Genomic DNA, 24,460 nt, shown 5'->3' with positions numbered 1-24,460 from the left:
TCGGAGCTTGCTCCATCTGGTTAACACTGCAAGTCAGAACCTTTAGAATTTGTTTTGTGTCAGCGAGGTTGAGAGAGCAACACAGCGGGAGAAAAAGAAAGACAGAGATCTAGAGGGAGGGAGAAGAAAGGGGCGAGAGGAGGGGGGGGTGCAGGTCGAGTCCTCAAAGTGCCGGACTGTTCTACTTAAAGATCTTTAAATAGGGTGATTCACTAGAATGCCTTGCCCTCATCTGTCTCTGCTCTCGTTGAGGCGCCATGGGACGCATTGGGGCTGAGCAACATGGGAAAGTGGGTTGGGGTTGTGGACAGCAGGGCAGGTCGTGTCATCGTTGAAGGAGTTGCACCGACTTACCAAAATCACCCACTGGGATCAATAAAGTTTCTGAATTTGTGGATCGTTGTCCTATAGAGCCAACGTGCATTTGAAAAATAAGGACGCAGATCTTGATAAACAACCATCATACATAAAACATAAGCCAAAGTCAAACCAATGAGATAATGGCTTTTTTATGCAAGTCTCGATGGCGCACACTGGAGCCAAGATCCATCCATGTGGTTAGTGGACTCATTTACCTTCCGTCTGAATTCTTCATGATTTCCCGGTGCAGCTGATTGCCTCTAATTTCAGCCGAGCATCTGGGGAAGGGGATTCATTGTGGAACAAGAGCAGAGACTATGGTTCTTTGCATAGCGGAATGCCAGCTAAATGATCTCCAGTGGACGTCGGCTTGAATGGAGGCTAAATAGCGATGCAGAACGCTCCTCTATCTGAAGCTCATTACCCGCCTCTCAATTCCCCGGAGACCTGGCTCAGCTTCACGCCGAGCACTTTCCTGCCAGAAGGAGGGTGATTACACCATTTTGCTCGACAAGGCTCCCTTCCCCCTTGCTTTTCTCATCGTTTCCTGTCTTTCCCTCGCCCTCCCCCTTTTCTCTCTGTGGTCACCCGTTCTCTCTTTCGCTCCCCTCTGTGTCTCTTTCAGGCTCCCTGTCTCCCGCACCTCGCAGGCACCCCAGGCGATTCATACTCTGACTGATTTGTCTTTGTGTCCTGCTTGTGATTACAACACTTAGACACAAGCGAGCAATGAATGGTATGGAGAGTGTTTACTCGCTAACAGACAATAGTGAATAAGCAGAATTATAAATCATACACCAGCATGTAATCCAGACAACAACACCAACAACAATAATGGCAACAACAACACAGAACTGCATGGAAATCAAAAGCTGTTTGAAAGTGAATCGCAGGAGAGTCATGGAACGGAAAGCAGATGGGATAAACACTGATGTACGCGCAGGATATCATCCAGCCGGGGAGGAGCAGAGGCCTACGCATTTCTCTGCCAAGGCTCAATGTACTCGAGACCCAGATGGGCAAAGATGTCCTTTTCAGTCGTAGCTGCCAGGAACTCTTTCTAGAGAGAGGACAAACAAATAGAATGTCAGTGACTTGTGCAGAAATGTGCAGGAATTTGTCTCTGTGACACCGGTGAAGATATTACAAAAGCTCAACTTTAAGCTTCACTATTTTCAGAAAACCTCAAGCCTTGCACTCACAGGCGTAGCTGAGCTTGTATTTGGATTCCTATCTCCTCTGCAAGCTGTCAATATCAATTTGGGATTTTATTCAACCAGTTTGTGCCAAGGCTCAAACATGCCGTGACTGTGCAGATTTACATTTGACCGTCCACCTCCCTTCCGCCCATAAACACTCTAACCTTGCTCTAAGTGATTGCACTCTTCAGCAGATGAGTATTTTCCCTGACAAATCACGACAGGGCTATTAACTGCTGGCCGTCTACCAACGCCATGTGATGGGTTATGTCTCTATAGGAGTGGTGACGAGGCCTGACTCACCTTGGGAGCAAGACAGCCCGGAGAGAGAGAGGGCTGTGATTCTGACACATCCTGCCTTCAAGTGCTAAACTGGACCTGACACGTTGCAAAGAGATGGCAAAAAAACCAAGAGCACGTCGGCTCCCACTGCCAGCCGAAGGCAGAGATAACTGAGAACAACTAGTCGGCAGCCAGGAGAGGGGAAAAACACCACAAAGCACGTCTCCCACCATACTGGCTTGTTATTCATAATGCAAATGACAGGTTAGCCATGCGGCAGGGAGGTTTGGGTGCACACAGCACGCAGCTCTGTTCATATCGTTCCTCCTCTTTAAATCTACTCGTTCAGGTTTGATTTGGTTTAAAGTTCAAGCATAATTCCTGTTAATACAACTTGGGTCTTACTTGTAGTTTTGGCCATCATTTCAATCAGTTATCTTACAGTATAGCCACTTTATTTGGAGGTAAATGTCAGTTTGAGTGTGTTCAAAATGTCTGTATTAATCCCTCATTGCACAGGAACGCAGTATGCACATGACTATGGATGTGCAGCTGAACCAGGACGTCCCCTTTGTTTCCTCTTTATTACATTTGGATAAGTTAAGCTACTCCGAAAAATCCATCAATTGGCATGTGTACTATTCAGGTTCTCAAACATGTTTCTATGCAATTTAATTGTGGAAGATATATTTTGATATTTTTTGCATCAGGGTTCCCACCATGTTTTGGATGGTGCACACAAGAAGTACAATGTTGCCATGGAGACAGTAGGTACAGTTTGCCTAGCCCCATTTTTTAGTCTTTTTTTTCTTTTCATTTTGGCAAATGTGCACCATGACAAGTCCTGCTACATTAGCTGCTTGCTTATTTGAATTGTAATTATGGACGTACAGACAACTACTGAAGAAAAAGTCTGAACAGGATGATTAGGCAAGATCTGAAAGTGTATTTTTCTCTCGTTACTAAGCGGATTTTGGAAGTTTATCCACGATTGACATCGGAGATATCGCTATTTCTGGAAAGACCATTCACTGATTCCGGGCGTGTATGTTTAATGTCTGTGTGATTTGATTTGACTGGGTTATGACTCTGAGAAGGTGTGCGAGTTTTGAAACAAATTGCACTAATTGGGTTCAAACGGTAAAAGCTGTATGATTGTCTGACTGCACATGTTCCTTACTCTGTCGGACTCGGGGTTAAGAGTTAACTAGGTGATAAGAGAAACGATCGCCAAAACTACAAAAATAAGACTGCAGTTGTAATAAACCAGAATTATGCTTTAAGGTTCACCTCTGATAATCGGTGGACTCTTAAATTAGATGAATAGCTGAGACTAGCTCTTTTTAGCTCTTAATTTCTCTTGCACAGAAAAACATTTAATCAGTGCCATCCAGAGAAATATTAGCTCTTTCACAAAGAGTGTATTTTTGGTGAAACAGTATTATATTTGAGTGAAATCATCTTGAGGCCCATTGAGTGGTCCACCACTGCCTGTATTTTTCATTGTGCTCATAACTGTGAGCCCATTTATTGGTCTAACCACTCAAAACGCATGAAATGCAGACACATATTGCTAAAATTTATGGTGCAGCAAGCCATACTGTATTAAACACACAGGTGATAAAATGTGGAGGCAGGGAATAGGAATGAAAGAAAGAAAACAAGAGAGAAAGGAGAGCGCTGGACAAAGCTGATGTGATTTGTAGTAAATCCACATTTCTAACAACACATGGCAGGGCTTATTGTTCAGAGGAAACAAGAGGGCAACTCAGGAGATCCAACTATGGGAGAAAACACAGAGCACAGATGAGATTCTCAACATTACCAATTTAGCCATTGTCCTGGATCAGGACTAAAGCCCTCTCTCCGCTGCACTGTCCACTTTTCTCAATTCCTACAATCCTCAAATGCCCTCAGGGAGATGCTGCTTTATTTACTTAGCACAACACAGTGTGCGCTCTCTGAGAGATAAATCCACAAACCTTATGTACCTCTGAGTTCTCCCCCTGAGGCATACACAGGGAAACTATACTTGAAATGGCAAAAGCAGCATTTATTCCACTGCTTTTTGGTATATCAAAAGGAGCTTAGAGTATAAGAACAGAGCAGCGGTTAATTGGAAAGAGAGGTTATCTGTCAGAGACACTCAGGTTCTCAGTGACTGGCAAGCCATCAGCACCAAGAGCCAGAATGGAAGTAGTGTGTGTTACTGTGAGCCAGTGTCCTTGACTTAATAAGCCGCTAATCAGCTACATGTTTCTCTGTCCACCACATAATGACATCCCTCGTGGACATGAACACATATCAGTTCCTGCAAAACATCTGCCCCTTCTCTGCTGCCCGTCATCCTCTCTCTGTATGCTTGATGGATGGAGCTGATGGACATGGCTGCCTGCCCAACCCCGGCCTGACTCAACTGACACATCAAAGAGAGAGAGAGAGACAAAGAGACAGAGGAGAAACCTGGATAGCTGTTAAACCCTACCCTGCAAGAAAAGATTTGAAGGACAACAACATGGAGGAAGCTCAGTTTCAACCCAAATGAACATAACATTTTCACCACTGTAAATTGTTTAAGTTATTAAAACAACACTGTAAAGTGCTTTGGCCTGGCATCTGAAAGATGTGTACGCTGTAAACATCATCCTGAAATTTAGTGACATCAGCTAATCTTTTATCATTTATATATAAATGATTTAAATAATTTAAAATTTGAAATACATATAACTTGATTACAGTAACATTCTCAGAAATCATTTCAATTCCCAAGATTTCAACTGGCAACCAGTTTAAATTTTGAATTAATGTCCTGCTGAGCATCCACTCAATTCCCCATCTAATAAATTTTACAAGTTAACATGGAAAGAATATTAGCATATTTCCCAGCATGGGAATGACTATTGGTTGTTAAAATGCCCATTAAAGACTAAAGAAAATCCTTTTCTGGTTTAGTTTCCACAAACTATTAGCAGTATAATTTTGTAAACACAGTTGCTCATCATTTAGGATTCAACTACAAGAGTTTCATGCCAATCTAAGCCTTGGAAGTGCTCCAACCGCCAGTTACATAACATTGTCTATAGAGGAAAATGAATGAATATTTTACTTCTGGAACCAAAGGTGCCCAAAATAGCTACTCTCACTTTGCAGCACTGTAAAATCCCTCACAACTGGCAAACTTGAGACCCGTGACATAGTCCTACAGCCACAGCTACTAAAGCAGAAGTACTTGGCAAATTAAAAACTGACCACATATACAGACTATTCAAGTTTAGCACAGTTAACTGTGCCAAACTGTTTTTACATTAGCAATGGATCAAATAATAATTTTTAATGTGAAAGTGGGTTCATAACCCTGCTCTGCAGTTCCCTTCACCTCTACTAAGTGTTTTAGTGTCTTTCAGCTCATTGTTTTTGTTTTACTGCCTGCAACTTTACTGGTTCAGTTCAGTCTCATTAGCTCTCATCAACAACATTTTGAGTGAAAAAGGTCTGATAAAGCAACTGTACAGTAACTGGCCAGCACCACACGACAGACAGACTAGGTTATCTACTAACTGGTGAACAGAGTGGAACATTTAGCAGCTAAAGAGCCAATTATTTCCCACAGGAGTTGATGGAAAACAGGAAAAAGGAGAGTGAATATTGGTTTTAAATTCACCAGGTGGCCAGACATACAACTCCAAATTAATGCTAATATTGCTCTGTGTCCATGTTAATGTTTTCCAGTCTGTTGCACTGCCTCCCTGTGTCCAGAAATCCATTAATGCAGGCATAAAATTAGATAGATAGATAGATAGATAGATAGATAGATAGATAGATAGATAGATAGATAGATAGATAGATAGATAGATAGATAGATAGATAGATAGATAGATAGATAGATAGATAGATAGATAGATAGATAGATAGATAGATAGATAGATAGATAGATAGATAGATAGATAGATAGATATCTTTAGATACACAGTAGGATAAAAGAGAACCAAGCTGAAGGTCACAAAGAGAAGCATGCAAACTCAACCAGCAACTCATGCAAATTCACTTATACAAACTCCCTGGTAAGAAAATGTATCTGAACAGAAACCTCATTGAAAGTGCCGTCATCTCACTTTCTGTATCGACTGTCTGCTTGGCCACGGCAGCAACAGTCGTGTCTCAAGAACTTGAGTGTTGAGGTCAGACTGAATGGCAGACGCACACAAAGCTTTGAAAAACATCACTTTCAACAAGTTGTATTTTCACTGTTGAGAGGAACATATTCAGAGTAAAGTATTTTCCACTTGTATGTTAAGAGCCTGTGGTACAGTTCCATGAGGTAAGGCACTTTCTCTCAGGCAGAGAGAAATGTGTTTTTTTCTTCTTTTTTTCCCCACACAAATTTCAGCTTATCAAATCAGCTTATGTTCTGTCTCCTTTTTTTATTTGGACTTTCTTCTTCTCACTGACAGTTAGAAATAGATTACTTTATTGCCAGGAGATGGAGAAAAAAAATCCTTTGATTGCCTGTAAGTTAATTTGTCTTTATTGCAGCACACAGGAAAGGGCTGACAGGGGCAGAAAAAGTGGGAAGTCGATTATGCCCCTGTGTCTTCCTCCTGCAACGATCCGCCACACACCCACACTTCCCCTTGTGCTCCTGTCTGCAAGAGCTCAGTTCACAGGACAGCCCAAGCAACCAGAGAGGGCACAGACACCTCACTAATCACACCAGCAATTAGTGCAAGCATCATAAAGCACCGCTGCCTATAAAACAGCTATTGAGTTTAGTGTTATCGTCATTACCTATCCTTCCCCAGCTTGCTAATCAGCCCATACACTGGGCAGAGAGGCAGACGGGTAGCAAATAATGAATTCCTAATCAGAAACAATGGGATGCTCACTCGACATCCCTGGTTTTATGGCTCTTTGCTCTTGTGGAGGAGTAAACATTTGCAAATCAAAGTTATTCAGTTGATTAGGCTGCCCCTAGGTAATGAACAGATACAGGAAAGAATCTGCTATAGTGTCATAAAAAATGTATTTTTCCAGTGTCTTTATAATGTTGCCAAAGTAGAACTTTGTCACTTCTAAATTTGTGTATATTTCCATTTGCACATCATTGTCATTGAATGAATGAACAGAGATGAAGCAATGACAATTTATGACATATTTCATCAGCATGTTATATGATGCCTGTTAGATTAGAGGCACAAATGCATCTTGTATCCCATGAATGCAAAGAAATTGTTTTTTTTGTTACCACTTTTAAAGTTCACAAATCTTTTAACTGTGATAAAAATATACATTCATATTAATTGCAGTGTTTTCTATTATTCTGGCTGATTAGACCTCTTTTTAGATTGAGGTTGGGCGGGGCCATGATGGAACCCCAGGTATAACTAACCATGCCCTAACAGGTGCAAAATAAATTTGAAACAAAAGAGAATTGTCAGTCAAGCATGTCCTCCTGTCTAACCAGCACATTAAGTGAAAACACTTGTGTGGTTGTACCATGGGTGTGTAGGCTCTTTAATATCAGCTTTAAATGTTCTCTAGTATCTGCATATGTATCAGTCAGCTCCACATACACAACAGTGATAGAGTATATGTACATGGTATTAAGTCACATGGTATAAAGTCATACCGCACAAGTTGAAATGATTGACAATGTTTTCAATAATAGATTCTGACCTGGGAAGATTGTCTGGGTGGTAAATTTGGGCTCCATTAGTTTAATAATTTCTTCATGTCTTCAACTTCAGTCAGTGTGACTGATTTATGCCTCACTTTTTGGGAGGGTCTGATTAGCCCATTATGTAAATTGTTCAACATATTCCACAATACAGACAGATATAATAGCAATATGTTCATTTAAAACCATTACTTCAGCTTTAATTAAAGGTCATGAGAGCTATTAAAAAACTACTAGTTTTTTGTGTAAAGGTGGGACTTCATCTCCATTTTATATTATAAAATGAAGGCAAAAATGCCCCTAAAATATAAAAATTATCATAATATCATCATATAATAATATAATTTACTAAATTATTATAATTACACATAAGAATTGCTCTTTGCTCAATATGTCAACGCTACATCGCACTGTTGATCTTGCAATATGTTTATTTGTTGCCATCCTTTTCATTTGCATTTATTAGCCCATCATCCTCCTAAAGTTGATCACTGAAGTTTAGAGGCATCTTGTGAATTTGTGAAGTGTGAGAACTGCTGCCCCAGTCGTATAAAGTTCTCTCTGATCTGTGGAGCCTGTAATTGTAGCTTGACTCTTCCTCATATGGACCCAAACAGAACACTCTTTTAATGATAACAATAAATTAACTTTGTCTGCTCCACTGAAGCCCATAAATAATTAATTGGTTTGTTGAAGAGGGGATGGTTTTGCATGACCAATTTGCTTCCTGCTCCAGACAGTGTGATCGGATGCTGCTGCCTCAGCAATCCCATTCTGCTCAATTAAAACGGCATACTGGCAAAATATGAGCTTTGTTACGGAATTGTTATGACACGTTTTCTTACTGATATGAGCCAGAACCTTCTAAGTCATTTGATCCGTCACACCATTGGAGAATCAGCATCAACAGAATCATCTGTTGAGTAGGGCAGTTCACCATTGGAAGCAATGGCAACGTTGGCAGCCAAAGGTACGATATGGTGTGTGTCAGTAATAATCAAGCAGTGCAGGGTAATTTTGGTGTTGGGGCCCTGAAGTGTGTGTTATTTTACCAAGAGGTCCTTGCGGGGGGGAATCTGCAGCCATTCGTACATTTCTCCACTCTTTGTTTAGGAGCAGCTGAGACAATATGACATTAGCCGGTCCATCTTAAGTGAACTGGCCAGGTTCGGCTAACCCACTGTTGCAAGGAGGACACAGGAACTTGGATCTCAAGGAGTTGTAGCATTTATTCACTGACAGATAGCCTAAAATGTACACACACTGCACTGCTACATTCACAGCTGCTAACTTCATACTCTGTCACACACTCCATCTGACCTGGATGTGTTGCCACAATAATAATATTAAAAGTTCTGGCTTCATTTCTACTAGCTGTATCCCAATTGTCAACTGTAACTGTTAAAGTTGCTAGGCGACAGGAACGGCACTTCGTGATGCAAGGGTAAGGGCGGGAACAGCTGGTGACGCAGCTGGAAATCTTCCGTAGACCAGACCATCTCTAAACCATGTTCGGTTCCACAACCACACAACAGCAGTGTCTGCCAATAGTCTGCATGTGAGGTGTTTAGGGGACATCTGTAAATTATAGCTATAGAAAATAACCCGGGTTACACTCTCTCCCTCTAAACTGCATGAGTCTCTGCATGCACATCGGTCAAATGTCGCACCACCCACCACCACAAGTAAATTCTCAACCTGTGGGAGACACTGAAGTGAGCAGAGTTGAGTGAAGTCGAGCAGTACCATGTGGTGGAAAAGAACACGTAGCCAAATGTTCCATCTCCTCCCACGCCAATTTAATTTAAGGTACCATATATTTATTTCAGAGTCCCATTGAGAGACGCTTTTGTGACAGAATCTTTTGTGATGGATTTGCTCTGAACTGTTCTCTCCATCCCAAAATTGTCAGAGGGCGGTCGCTCAGAGCAAAATGCTTTTAAAAGGAATGAAAGGGAGTGATCTGATTTGTCATGACTCATGTCAGAGCCTACACTGAATGATTAACGTATTTCTCCTAATCACACACTGGTTCCAACACAATGTCACTGTGACCATAAGATGATAAAAAAACAAAACAAAAAAAAAACAGTTGCCACCCTGCGCACCTGCACTGTTACAGAAATAGAGCCCTGAAGGAACTGCCACTTCTTATCTTTGCTTTCCCCTCTCATATTTTGTCCAAACTAAATGCAATTGTTGGTTCTGCAAACAGAAAAGGCATCACCGGTGTGCAGGAGGACTCTGATAAACAAACAGTGTTCAGAATAGCTCATGTACAACCCTTCAAGAACAGGAAGGTTGGCTGAACTGACAACAGATTATCTAAACAGACATTTTAACCGTGCTAATGGCATGGCTGTAGAGATGGCAATGTCAGTCGGTCAGTCAGTCGGTCAGTCAGTCAGTCAGTACTAACGCCACCATGAGATTGACATTTGTGGTTCAGGGTGAACTATCTTGATAACTATCAGATGGCTTGCCACTATATTTACAACCAATATTCAAAGTCCCTAAAGGATACATTTCAACAACTTTGGTGATCCTGATGAAGCAGACTTTTTGTTGGAATATCTCGACAACTATTAGATATATTGCTGTGAAATTTGGCACATACATTCACAATGCCCAGAGGATGAATTGTAATATCAATGATCTCCTGACTTTTCATCTAGTGCCATCATCTGGTCAAATTCAAATTTCATCCAATACTTTGGTTTATGACTAAATACCTGCAAAACCCATGACATTCCCATCAGCCTCAGCTATACTTTGTGTTTATTGCGAATCAGCAAATGTTAACATGAGTATTTAGCTCAAGTACAGTCTCACAGAGCTGCTAGCATGGCTATTGACTCTTAGTCTTTAGACTCGATTGTGGCTAAATAAGAGTCAAGATCAATGAGTACCAGCTGTGTACATCACATTTAGACACCCAAACACAGAACATGATTACAGTGGAAATTACATATCACTTTGCTAATTTGCATCATTGGTTCTGTCCAGTTAAAAGATTTGTAGTCACTGATTATAGAGTTTGTTCACTTTTTTATTGCTTAGCAATCAAATCACTTCAAATGATTCAAATGCACTGCAGGAGGTACATCAGTAAGTGAACACATCATCATTTATAGCATGGTGGCATTCAGTGCTGACTCTGATTATCTTCAGTTCCGCTGGTTGTTACGTTCAGTTCAGTACACAACTAGCCCTATTTAGGACTGTCACATCCACTGGATGGGAGATGATCCCAATGCTTCTTATAGAGAAGTTCAGGCTTTGTGCTCCTCTTTATAAGAGATGGGAAGGTTAATCAAATGTGCATTTGCCGAACCAACCAGATAAAAAGAATCATGATATGAGGCTACTGATTCATTTGGTGACAATGGCAATTCAGTATAGCCATTTCAGTTGAAAGACTTGTTTGTGTAAATACCATATGACTTTGTGTACTTTTCCTGGTAGTCTACAGTGAAACCACACGACTTTTAGATAACGCAACATTACAGAGACCACAAGATAAGCCTGAGCTACCCCAATGATTGTTCAGCCGAGTGTCCCTGTAAATAAATCATGGGGCAAACTGAAACCGAAGCCCTGGACGGATGGGTGCCTGTGCCACCACAAGGGCCGTGTCAATTAATGTTACATGACAAGCAGACACGGCCCAATACCGGGCCTTCCCGAAACCTTCTGCCATTCACTTTCATCAATAATGGAGCAGGATATGTCTCCTGAGTGAGCTGACACCCTGGTTCAGTCCAATTCCAGCCCCCACCTCCACATCCCCATCTCTCTCATTATGTTCTTCCTCTTTGTCCTCTCCTTCCATCTCCCAAGTTCAGAGAGTCAACTCATTTCTTCTCTTTACACTGTAATTCCAGTAAAATTGATTGTACGTTGCAGGAATCAGAGGGGATAATAGCCTGCTATTTAATTCCGTGGTGCAAAACACAAGCGCAATAGAATCTATAAATACTTCCTATCCTTTTTTTTTCCCACCCATTAAGCGCTGGTAACAGGCACTGTGTGGGTGGATGGGAGGCTGGAGAAGTGGAGGCAGAGGTACAGTGGGTGAGGTGGCAATGGTGAAACAGATGACAGGGGGAAAGAGGGGGTGGCAGAATTCAAATATAGTAAGTGAACAGATCATTTTAATACAATTATCCTGAATGTGCTGCTCTTCTTTTAAAAATCTATTTCTTCCCCTTGCTATGTCCATCATTCTTCTTTTCCCCTTAATTCCCCTTAAATTCAGTCTATTTTTCAACACTTCCACATTCCCTCCTCTATCATCACCCCCTTTCTGTCAGTCAATAGCTGTCAATGTGATTTATCATTGACACTTACTGATGTAGCAGTCCCACAGTGGAGGCTGATTAGATGGCCATCCTGCTGATACAAGCTCTTTAGGGACTACAGTCTGCAGGAACGGCGACAAAACCATCCTGTCTCTTTCCTTCTCTTCATGTGTCACCATTTTTTCTCTCCCCTCTTTTATTGTCAAGACCACTTGCCTTTAGCTCATTCCCACATAGAGTGTAGAGGCATCACATTCCAGCCACTTATAGCTGCAAGAGGAAACTATTTTATGAAAAAATATATTTGTCCTGTCAACATAAGTAAGAAATTGAAGCTGAAAAAAAAAATCAGTGTGTCTCCTTCCCTCTGATGCTGTAGATTTGTCCTATTTGCCTCAGAAAAATTGTGGTGTCACGTATGGACAGAATCTTTTCTGCCTACAGAAAGTGATTAATTGAAACTTAAAACTGTCTGCCAAACAGCTGTAAGAAGCACTCCATCCACAGAGAGTTAAAGTCAGCAATGTTAGTTTTTGGCTTCTTTCATGCTTTTGCTATAATCTTGTATGAAGCATCACATGCCAGCAGTTTACTGATGGAATGAAATTTAAGTTACAATTTAAAATCAGTATGTAGCAGCCCAAATGCAGCTTTATTATTATTATTTCATGATTTTCTTTGATTATGAATGCTTTCTGCAGTAACGTGTTGGTTTCTGTTCACAAATAACATTTTTAAAACATTCATTGGCCCACTTAATTACTGAATTAGTTTTTCTTAGCCAGCTCTAGGGTCAACGATGACTGTCGGTCAGTCCACCACTTTGGTCCAGACTGAACTATCTCAACAACTATTGGATGGATTGCCATGAGGTGTTGTTCAGGCAGACATTCATGGTGCCCAGAGGATGAAGCCTACTTTGGTGATCCCCTGATTTTGCCTCTAGAAAGTTTTCACTTTCAGAGAAATATCACAAACCTACGAGATAGATTGGAACTACATTCATGGTTCCCACACAAAGTATATTAATGATCTTGCTGATCTACTGATCCCACCTTTAGGATAACACTGAGTGAAATGTCATGACAACAATTGGGCAAATTGCAATGAAATTGGGTTCAGAAATCTATGTCCCCCTCAGGATTAATTGCACATAACTTTTTTGATCTACTGACATGTACTGAAACACCAGCAATTTCTATTTGTCCAGTACTCTGATGTGGGGACTAAAATTATTGACATTCTCATCAGCCCAGCAGTACTGTGTTTTTTTGTTGCTAATTAGCTAATGTTAACATCCTAACATGCTAAACTACAATGATGAACATGGTTAACATTACACCTGCTAAAAATCAGCATGTTACCATTGTTATTGTGAGCATGTAAGTACAGCCTGACAGTGTATTGGCGTGTCTGTATGCTTTTTGTCTTGTTTCTTTATTATCTGCTCTCTGTATGTTATGTTTATTGTATATGATGGTCATGAACAATATGACTGAGGAGCATAATGCTAACCAATATTTATTGAACCGTCTTAATCATAGCTAAATGCATGAAGTGAAAAAAATTATCCACAACTATCATTGTACCAGTAAATCACAATATTAACCAAAAGCTGGTGGGCAATTTATTAACTGGCTCTTGAACTAGGTTTACTCCATCACTGTGCACCATTAATGCAGCTGCCCTCCCACTTCACACTCCCCAATCATTCCCATTAAAGTCCCTTAATTGTTTCTGTGACCTCTATGTGGAACGACCTAATCACATGGCAACTGTATCCTGAAATGAATGTCCATATTTTCATTGTTCACCTGTCATGGGGGCGTCATTACTTGGGGGGGGGGGGGGGATTGTGGGGGGAGTGAAACAGGCTTCTTCTTGTTCAAGGGGAGGGAGGACAAAAGAAGGGTTCTCACACATTTGCGCTTATGAATATCTGGATTTTTCAATGACATGGCAGCACATGAAAAGAATGGTGGACAACTGATTTTCATTTTCGAGCCAGTCTGCTGGCCAAATGCAACTGCTACTTAAGATCTGAAAATAAAAAGTTAAATTTGTTTCTTGTTTTTTTTTAAGTCAAGTTGCTTGATAGATCCCTTGTAAACAGCATGTATACTCTAGAATAATATTCTACGTACATATGTAGTCCTTATGACATACACAAGAGGAGAATAAATCGGCAATACTGTGTTTTATTGTGGTATTTTCTCAAAACGACAGCAGCATAGCACATATTGTGACTGGGATTGGTCAGAAAACCTCAGGTGGAATTAAATATCAATGCAGCAAACACCTTCACATTGCACTCAATGAATGCTGTCACTGTATAATCCATCATACATCCACACTGATTTACCTGTCTGCAATCATTCCACTCAGCTTCCATCTTCCAGTCAAAGCCTTTCAAGACCAACTCAGGGACATACCAGAGAAAACGTCCAAACTGTTGTGATCAAAGCAAATCCCTGAAATGAAAAATTCCTTGAACCCTTTTTGACTGGCAGAAGAGAAAAAACGCAAATATGTGCAAGCTTTTATGGCAAACCAGCAAACTCCTGTCTTCATAATGCTGAGTGGCAGCTCCCTCAGAGGAAAACAGGGTTTTTAATCAGAATAAATACAAAGAGACACTCAGACCTGTTGCGTGGCTACGACATTAACATGGACAGTGAATCAACAGAGATAGTGTAGCCATGTAGAGAAGATCCTGATTATAACATCTGCACACAGATTGAACTGAATATCAATCAAAGATAACAAGCAGGCCAAAGTGCAGCAATAACAGATCAAAATAAGAGGTTTCCCATGTGATCAAGGATTGCATGAATGCAAGAGAAGCAAAGAAAAAAATGTTTCAAACATTCTGCTAAACTGCATTGGTAAACATGGCTCAACACTAACTTTGCCAGGCTGGCAACCAGGTATCATCTTTTGGTTGCTGAGAAATGAAAATATGGTTGCCATTTTCAGTCACTTTGTATTTTGAGTAATTAAGATAGTATGTAGCTATACGTCAGCTTAATAATGAAAATCTGACATAAAAGAATGTTTAAAAGCTTAATTACAGTACCAAACAAAATTCTTTGTAGTTTGTCTTTTATCTGATACTTTACAGAATTGGAATCTTAAGTGTTGTCAGTTAACATGTCCACCCTCAATTTCTGGTAAACAAAATATCAGTTGTGCAGCTATTGTCATTTTCTTCAGAGATCCCTCAAAAATGAATCCAGCAAGTCCCTGGATGCTTGTAAAATTTGTTTTTGCCTTTGTCCTGATTCCCACCACAGATCCATTGGCCCTTCAGCACTGAAATCTTGGATTGTGGGTTCCTCAAAGTGACACCAACAGAGAGCCTGAGAAAGCCAACACCACATCATGTAGCATCAGACTGTGGGCAAACTTCTCCTAGTGGCCTCCATAACATGCACTTGAAATAGCACGCCACCCTCTATTGGCAATAAATGCCTTCAGTTGAATCCACACTACCAAGACAATTTCCTTATTTATAGGTTTTTGTCTCTGTAGGACTCCATAGACACTTGATGTCATGGTCTCCATATGCTGCAAGCTGCTTTCTCCCATGACCACTCTTTTAAGGTCAAAGACCCTTGCAGCACTCAAAATGGGTGTTGATACATTTGCTTCACTGTCAAACCTGTTATTCATCTGCAGCATGACCGTTTCAATCACTTCGGCGTATGTGTTGCTGTCATCAGTCTGCACATGCATCAGTTGTCATTTGCCTGTTTTTCACCTATAAAGAGTGGTTGTACCATGTCAATGACTTTTCCATTTGATTCCTGATGTCAAAATTATATGAGAAAGTGGGTTCATTTGTCTTTGTATGTTGTCTGGTTCAGGAGTTATGAAAATCAGTGTTTTTCGCCACTCATGTGGACATCAATTCAAGATGGCCACCAGACAAACCCCATGGGCCATTAAGTTGACCTTGGCAGCATGAAAAAATCTTAACTAGACAACATTAGGGTCCTAAAAAACAGGTTACAAAAGAAAGTCATGCAGGTACATGGGAAGCTATTTCTCCTGCTAGACCATTCCCACCAGCTGCCCTTCCAATCATCAATTGCGTCATAAATTCCTTGGGCATGTGCATGTTTGACAGGTTGGAGGCTATAGAACACGGTTTTGGGTTCCCCATTACTGACATATTTGACATACATAATTTCTACCTCTTGGACACTGTTATCTGTTGTCCCATCAAATAAAATAGATATGGCTGTTGTATTTTTCTAGCAGGTGGTGACTGCATGCAAGATCTGCAATGTGTGGAGTAAGCCTATACAAAACACACAGAAGAGGTATATAAATTTTAAAAAATGACGATGAAAATGTGCACATTTATCAGATGTGTATATCTGAGTGCACCTGTAAAATAAGTACTTTTAGTACTTTTAGTACTAAAATCACTATAAAATATGGCCTGTGGTGGCTAATTGTTTTTATAAAATTGTGGTTATAGAAAAAAACGCTGTTAAATATGGCAAATATGTGTGTATTTCTTCATAAAAAAAACAGTCTTTGTCTGAATGGTTGCTCAAGAGTAGATAGGCACTTATACCAGGAATCATAATAATAATGAAAAAACATAACTATATAACATAGCAAGATTGGACGTTAGTCACCAAAATATTATTGTAAATTAGTTTATAATAAGAGCAAACGTTTCCTCCTGTATACCTGAGCTGTCCTGTAGCTTGTCAGTCACACCAAATCTGGTCTGTTTTTTATTTGAAGATCCAGCAGACAAAGTAACGCTGTAAAGTGTTCCTCATTTTTCAGAACATAATATGCGGTGTTGAAAAGTTTTATAAGGATCTGACAATCCAGTGGTGCCATTAATCTTGTGAATGGTGGTGTTCATCGGCCGGTCAATGGATGTGCCAGCTCTTGCAGCCTCCAACTCATTATATTGTTGAGCTGCCCACTGTGCTGCTTCAAGCTCCAGTGCTTGTCTAGCCCTGTGGTTCTGTAGGATGTGCTACCTTGAACTAGTGAACTTAATGTGTCACTTATCGAGGTGTATGTTGTACATGCAGTATAATTTTCCATCCAGCTCAAAGATGCAGGGCTACTTCACCTCCCAAGACTTCACAAATTTCCTTTTTGTTTTTCATTCAGGTTCATCTGGTTCTTCTCAGTTGAATCAGTTTGCATTGTTTGTGATGTTGACGGGTTAGTCAAACTTTTCACCTCACAATCAAACAACTTAAATTGCTTCACCATTGTCTCTAAAACAGATGCTTGTGCACACGCAAGTAAACGCACCAACACACCTGCAGCATTGTCTGGTTCAGACAGTTCCGACTATAACAGCAATATTTAAATATCACTTATGCAACAAATATTAAAAATGTATTTATTTTGGGGTGCATGTTTTGCTGTTTGCTGTCCCTATTTTGTATGTTAAAAAGTGGTTGCCACTGATGGCAATCAAAGGTCAAGAATTGGCTGTTACTATCAAGTCCTGGTAAAGAAAAACATTTGCTCTCCTCTGCTTCTCCTTTACTCTTTACTTGCTGAAGTGCCCTTGAACAAGGAACTTAAATTGCTCCACTGGAACTGCTTTCTTGGCAAGTATACAAAGACCCTGATATAAGTTATCACACATCATAGCAGTGACTCAGCAAGGTACCTGGAGCAACCCATTGTTTAAAGTAATCATGCAGGTATCAGAGTTCATGTGTGGATTCTACTTCCTACAGATGCTTTATCTGAAATCATCCCAAGGTGTGCAATGGGAATGACATCAGGGGATTGTGGTGGCCGGGTCAAATTGGTTGTCATATCCCACAACTGTATTTTGATGTTATCTTTCATACTGTAGACTGGTGATTATTTCTTAAGGTCGGAGCCACCTAACATCTGTCATGCTCATCTCCCACATAGAGAGCATTTTGATGCAAGGTGTTTTGAGTCCTGGTTCAGTTTACTGCACAGATCTGAGACTATCTTTGAAAAAGACCTTGAACCTGGCACCTGTGATTATGCTTTTGTCTCTTAGATAAGGCCCAGTCAGTCTTCTAACACAGTTAGAAGAAATGCTGTCTCACTAGGGCAGAATTATTTGAGAAAAATATCAAATTGCAATGTTGTCATTGCGATTTTACTTGTGGTTCTTTTCAATAAATTACACTACAGGACTGTATTTGTGGTCTACATTGTATTAAACAATATACAATTGTACCAAGCATTATCACAAGTGTTAGCTGACTCACAGTTGTAAAATCTTAGAGGACCAGTGTCAGAAGTTTTACAGTGATACATGTAAGCTTAAAACAATGATATGAATTATTTAAAAGTTGAACAGAAGATTATGACAACTCTATATGTCAGCTGTCAGTCATTTAGACTTAACAACTACTGGCTACCTGCTAGCTACCTGCCTGAAATTGACGTGAGGGGATCACTAGATTGTTCTTATTTTCTCAAACATAAAAATTATACAAAGTTGAATACATCTTTGGTCGAGTGTAAATAGTACAGGCGCTGACACACAGATACAGCTTGTTAACACACTGTTAACATTGTTAATTATTTAAGTTATAATTGAAATTGTAACTTTTGGGTTTTGAAAATTCTTTCAAATTGTCAGTTTAATGTAAAAAATCATTAACCATTCAGGCCTCCTCAAAACCAAAAACTAATTCTTCATCGCTCTTGCTGCAAAATCAAACACTTCAGCTCTCCATACCTGCACAGCCATTCTGTCATCCACATGAGTTTCTCACTTCACTTTCTCTCCACAAATTATGACTGCAGCAAGATTTTGCTACTGGCCTGGCTCCATGCTTGTTTTGAGTTTGTCACCACACATTGAAAAGAATGCACATGTTTGCAACATTTGAAATGGTCCAATTTCCCAAATCCTATTTACAAATCCGAATGAATCTTGTAATCTGTCATTTCCTGTCCTTATCTCACGGCTAGGTGGGAGCTTCTCTTGGAACGTAAGACAAGGTTTCATGAGAGAAATCTGGAGCGGACGGCCTGTAAAAATGAGATATGTTCAGATTTTTTAAATCCTGCAGTCTGATCCCAGCTTAAGAAGCAACTCCTCATCCTGCTCTGCTCCAAGATGTCTTCATGCAGTACAGTGGTCTATTTTTATAACCGCCCAGTTTTTCCTGGACTGTGCTGTCACACAAAGGCGTAATGTTTTTGTGAGTTTCTTGTAGGCTGCACAGATGATACTCATCTATTTTATATGTGACCAGAAGTAGGGGACATGGTGAGTATGTTATTACCTAAGATGACGTTTCTACCTTCAGTGATGACATTGATACCTACGGTGACGACATTTCTATCTGCAGTGATAATGTTTGTACCCACAGTGATAACTACTTTACCAATGGGGAAGATGTTCACAGCCATGATGGCATTTATACATTACGTTCCTTTGGCATTGAAGATTTTTGATGATATGATGAACAGTGATGGAAACACATTTACTAAGTGAAACAAACTATAAGTTGAATTTTGGTGTGGCTTTCTGTGGCTGAGATCTGGGCTGGTATGTATAAAATCTCAAAGAAATAGCCTTAATAATGGTCCTAAACCTTGGCTTATGTGTCAAAAAATTCCTGGTAAAAATACGCTAAAAGTAACTAAGAATGACTCTTAAGTGCTGACTGTACAGTGTTGTAAATATAGACTATAATCAAAATGTCCATATTCAAGCACTGAATCAGCCAATAGCACGTTACAAGGGGTGATGTGTCAGGGCCACATCACATCAATCAGAGCTTCATGCACACCTTGTCATGATTAAGACTACCCATCATTCATTGTATCCAATGTTTGCATGCTTCAATATATTAAAACATGCAAGAGCTTATAGAAGATATTTAACAGTATTGTTGACAAAATCAATATATGTTGTTTGGGATATCATTCATAAAAATCTTTAATGAGTCAGAGGAGGATAGGGCGTGCCAGTAGAAAAAAGGATATAGTAATAATTATAATAATATTATATTATTATTATAATAATTTTAAGTGCTACTCATCTGTGGAGGTCCCAAAAATATTTTACTGTATGTGAACTAAATACATATTTATTTGGTTTTGGTTTTCCACAAAATAGAACTCAGCACCGACCCAAAACAAAAACTACTAACTACTAAAACTAAAAATAGGCAAGTTTATATGTTAAGAATTTCTGTTTCTGATTGTTTTTCTGGTTCTGTTTTTTTATATTCATCGTCTTTCAAATTCAGCAGAATTCTTGAGTCTCACATCTAAACTGTATGTGGTTAATGTGAAACATTTTGATCGTATTCATTCTGAATCCATCATGTCATTAACTGTTTCACGTTGTATAAGAGTATGTGTATTAGGACAGATCTTGTATCTTTTATCCACCTATGGTTTCATCATACATTTCAAAAATATATAAAGTCTGTAGCTGCTGCTTCTGCTGGTCACTGACTTTAGAGACCTCTGGAGCTCTCATATATGATTTTGGTGAGACCAAGTATTAACTTTTAGGAATGTTTATGCACAGCACTTATTCTTAAAGGATAGGTTCACAATTTTTCAAGTCTGTCCTAAAACAGTCAGGTGCCCAAACAAACACTGACGTGTTTTTCCTGTTGTAATCATTCCTCTTGTTCATACTTGCCATTAAGAGATCCTTTCATAATGAACTTTCGATTTAAGTGATGAGACACAAAGAGGAAATTTATAATAATAAGACTAAATGTGGCAGCAATCAACTTCATTTGTCTGACTCAGACAGCTGAGCTTAAATTCATTTTTGCTCAAAATGAGGACTGTGGATTTTGGCCCCCATCACTTACATTTAAAGCGCATTTGAAGGGGATCTTTTAACAGCCACTATGAACAGGAGGAATGATTACAGTGAGCAAAACCTGTTTGTCTTTATATGGACACCTGACTATTAGTTCAAGACTTGAAAAATTGTGACTCTATCCTTTAAGAACAAGAACAAAAGTACATCATTCCTAGAATTTTGATGGACTTAAGACAAAAATTTTACTCTGAGTGGCTTTTTATATACCAGCCATGATCACCACTAAAGGTGACCTACATGGTCGAATTTCCTTAAGGTGTAAATGAGGTGGACACTGAAGCTACATTTGTTCTTTATGACTAACCTTTATACTGTGCACTAAGCTGAATTCTTGGACAAATGCAGCCAACTAAGGGTTAAAAGTAAAATACAGCACAATCCAATTCTGAGTGTATAATCAACCACTAATAATAAACCGCACATCGCCTATAATAAAACAGACCATCCATAAACTAGAAGCAGCCTCGAGGAGAGAAGGAGAGAAAACAAAAAAACTTAAAATCAATTTCTGTTGCTGAACATAGAACAGCCAGTGTAGCAATTACCAGTGTAATGTTCCCGGGATACTCCACTTCAACAACAATAGTAAACAGTGACAATGATTCAACTTGTAATTCACTTAGTGTGCCTAATGAAATGCTACATATTGTTTGTACCCATGTAAGACAAAGGGAAAAAATAAACTTCCCCTTTGGCTCTTGCTTCTTTACCTACACTAAGCTTCTCTGTTATATTTTATGTGAATATAATGAGACCACAGAATACAACTGGGTGGATATCTTATTTTAGTGCTTTGATTCTTGCACTCCATGTGATTGGTTGCTTTAAATATGGGCAACAAACAGGAATAATTTAAGGTTTTCTAATGCTTATTGTAATCAGCTTTGGCTTAAGACTGTCAGATAAAGGTCTGTAATGGAAATAGAAAATGGTAATGAAAAAGCATGAAATTGCTGCATGCTTTGGTATTTCTTTTAATTGGTATGGGATCATTATTTATATATATATAGGTGTATATTTATTTATGTATAATTACATGCAGATGAGTTGGTGGTTTGGATGCTATCTTCAGTGTGTATCTGTAATTCTCATTTATTCTAGGAACAGGTGCCACTACTCTCTCCTACAGCCTGAGAAAGATATCTGTAGCTGTGCAAATTAGCGTATAAGTGTGTGAGTGTGTAGGTTAGGGGCCGTGTGTGTGTGTGCCGTGAAGTGTATTTGCCTCCTGTCTTTTTCCAGGGATTTCTTTTTTAATTTTTTTTTTTATACAATGAAGCCCTTCCCTTCCTGTCATCACCAGTAAAAAGATACTTTAATAGTTGTCACTATTGCTAGAAATACAAATCGATTTTGGGTTGAAAGCTAATAGCCGCACGCTGAGCACTGAATGAACCTGAGCAACTTCTGACCTTGAAAAAAACATATATCACAATGTGTCCTACTCCTTTCAAATGCAGCCACACCAGGTCTATTCATCTACCTCTGTTAATTAAAATTCATAAGAACAGACGTGCCACCAAGGTCGAGAAGAAATGTTTGCAAATGTGAATGGTAAGTGAACAGCCTCCCCCACAGACTCCACACATCGCTCCGTTTGCGGCACGTTTCCCAGCTCCCCCTAGCCCGCCATCAGGATGTTTAGAGGACAGAGACCGCACCTTCCCCGGCTCACTTGTCTGTCACATCGTACGCTCAGGTGTGTGTCGCTTACAGTATGTGACGCCCTGAGGGTCCCTGTGCTACCATGCGCTAAATCAAACCTCTCCTCCCATTCCTCTGCACGCTGAGAGGGGCCCTCCTTCCGGGCGCCTCCCATCCTCAGCGCAAACACTGCCTGTGAGCGCCGGCCGGGGGAGCTTTCGAAACCGCCGCTCCCCAAAGCCCAGTGCAATTGCCCTGTTATTGTCCACTCATCCACTGCTCAGAGGGTGGAGGATGGTGGGGGGTTGAAAGAGCTGTGAACACTCTACATCCAAGATATTGTGATTTGACAGAGCTTCATATTAAATGATGCTTTCAGCCTGGTGGATAGAGAGAGAGAGGTGGTAACGGAGAACTGTCTTCACTTTGTTATCGCTTTTAAATTAAAAACATTATGCTTGTCAAGGAAAATTTGGGAGACTGAAGAAGCTGCAGAATGATATTCATTTGGTTATGTATTTCAAAAGGTTTTTAAAGAAATCTCCTGTTGACTTTCATACTTCTGTTTGCTCTTCAGTGACTCTGGACAGATTGGCCCTTTTTTTAAAAAAACATGAAAAACATCCTGCAGGAATCTAATGTTGGAGCAACCTAAAAAAATCAATTTGAATTTTGAATGTTTCCTTAAGGTCTTTTATAGAATGAAGGCCTTTCTGGTGATAACGGTTAATGTTTTATTTGCAGCTCAAGAAGAAGTTCTTTGTGGACCTAATTTAAAGTGTTTTTTGTTATTTAAAAAATAGACAATCCTGATGAAAATTCATACAGTGCACATTACATGCTGCTTTCAGCCAAGATATTCTGCAAATAATGCCTTTAACTGCTACAAATGTCATCATCAAAAATACAAATTTCTTTCTTCATACATCCAAAAACCATTAATCCTGACAGAAGAACCATAGAATCTAACATTACAGTTTATGAGTTAAGAAAACTGGTTTTTATTTTAGTGTTTCAATAACATTTTGAGGTTTGTCAGATGACTTGAATTGAATAAAACATCAAAAACTGAAATGAATATTATATTTAACCTGTTTTGGTCTGGGCCAGTATTTATCAATCTGCTAAAAGTGACATGTTGTATTTACATGAGGTATTAAAGTAATAACCCTTTACTTTTACTAGACTTACAGACATCTCTTTGGTTGGTTAAGAGTAGATCTTGATGTCTGTGGTACAGAAAAAGAGGTGAGCATGAATGTTTTGAGATGTGTTTTTGAGTGATTGTACTAAATATCATTGAATTATGTATGTTAGCCAAAGCAAAACAATTCAGAATAGGGTAGTTTTAGCCTATTGTTTGTGTGTGATATGAATATTTGAAAGGATATTACACCGCTTTTCCTTTCTTTTTTGCATTTATCAGGCAGCAAACAACAAGAATGAAGCTGGCACTGATATTGTTTGAAATCACTTTCTGTACATCTTCATTGTTTGCACTCGTCTAAGTGATGCTACGTTCTCCTTATTAGAATTATCTGATATAACAGCAGCACCATATTTGTCCTGACTCAATTTGGTTTTCTTTTTGTTATTATCTCAGCCATTATTTCATCCATATTTACAGAGTGTAAATGTATGAGATTATTTTTCATCCTTCATTTTAATTGCTACTGGAGATTTCATGCAAATAAAATTAATTGTTTACAAGTTAAAATTATATGTTTTTGTTGCAGAATGAACAATGGGGTGGGTTTAAGGTAAATCTCTGATTGGCTATTCCTGCTCTTAGCATACATGTGGTTAATGGTGTGATCACTAGAGAGCTGCTCTCGCAACTACACTTAACTCTAAGTAGGAGTAACACACACACCTTTTTTTTGCAGTGTTTTTGGTGATGTCCAAGCCTCGTTTCGTTACTCATGTGCCCTGGCTGTGTCCAATGACAATAAAATTGAATTGAATTGAATTTATAACACTGAAATAATTTCTTGAGTATAGGTTTGTTGATCAGTGGTTTGTTGATCACTGATGGAAGAATGGACATAGACTAAATGCTTTCCTTTTGGTTAACTTTTGGTTGGTTGAAAGCTTTGGAACGTGATGTAGAGCCAGAAGGTGTCAGGTAGAGAAAATATGAATGGCCCTCTCATATCAGGAA

The 24,460-nt window shown here is 39.4% G+C and overlaps 1 protein-coding gene across 1 annotated transcript in view; it reads right to left on the bottom strand.

Moving 5' to 3' along the window:
* Positions 1–1,090: 1,090 nt before the first annotated feature.
* The window catches only part of dntt (deoxynucleotidyltransferase, terminal), an 81,928-nt gene continuing 58,558 nt past the window's right edge, over positions 1,091–24,460 (bottom strand). The window contains exon 11 of the mRNA XM_042434264.1: positions 1,091–1,420. Within this exon, the coding sequence (XP_042290198.1) occupies positions 1,334–1,420 (87 nt within the window). The 3' untranslated portion in view covers positions 1,091–1,333. The remainder of the gene's footprint in view (positions 1,421–24,460) is intronic.

Source organism: Thunnus maccoyii, chromosome 14 (assembly GCF_910596095.1).
Source record: "Thunnus maccoyii chromosome 14, fThuMac1.1, whole genome shotgun sequence".
In the NCBI taxonomy this organism is placed as follows: Eukaryota; Metazoa; Chordata; class Actinopteri; order Scombriformes; family Scombridae; genus Thunnus; species Thunnus maccoyii.
This window is presented reverse-complemented; position numbering and strand designations above follow the sequence as displayed.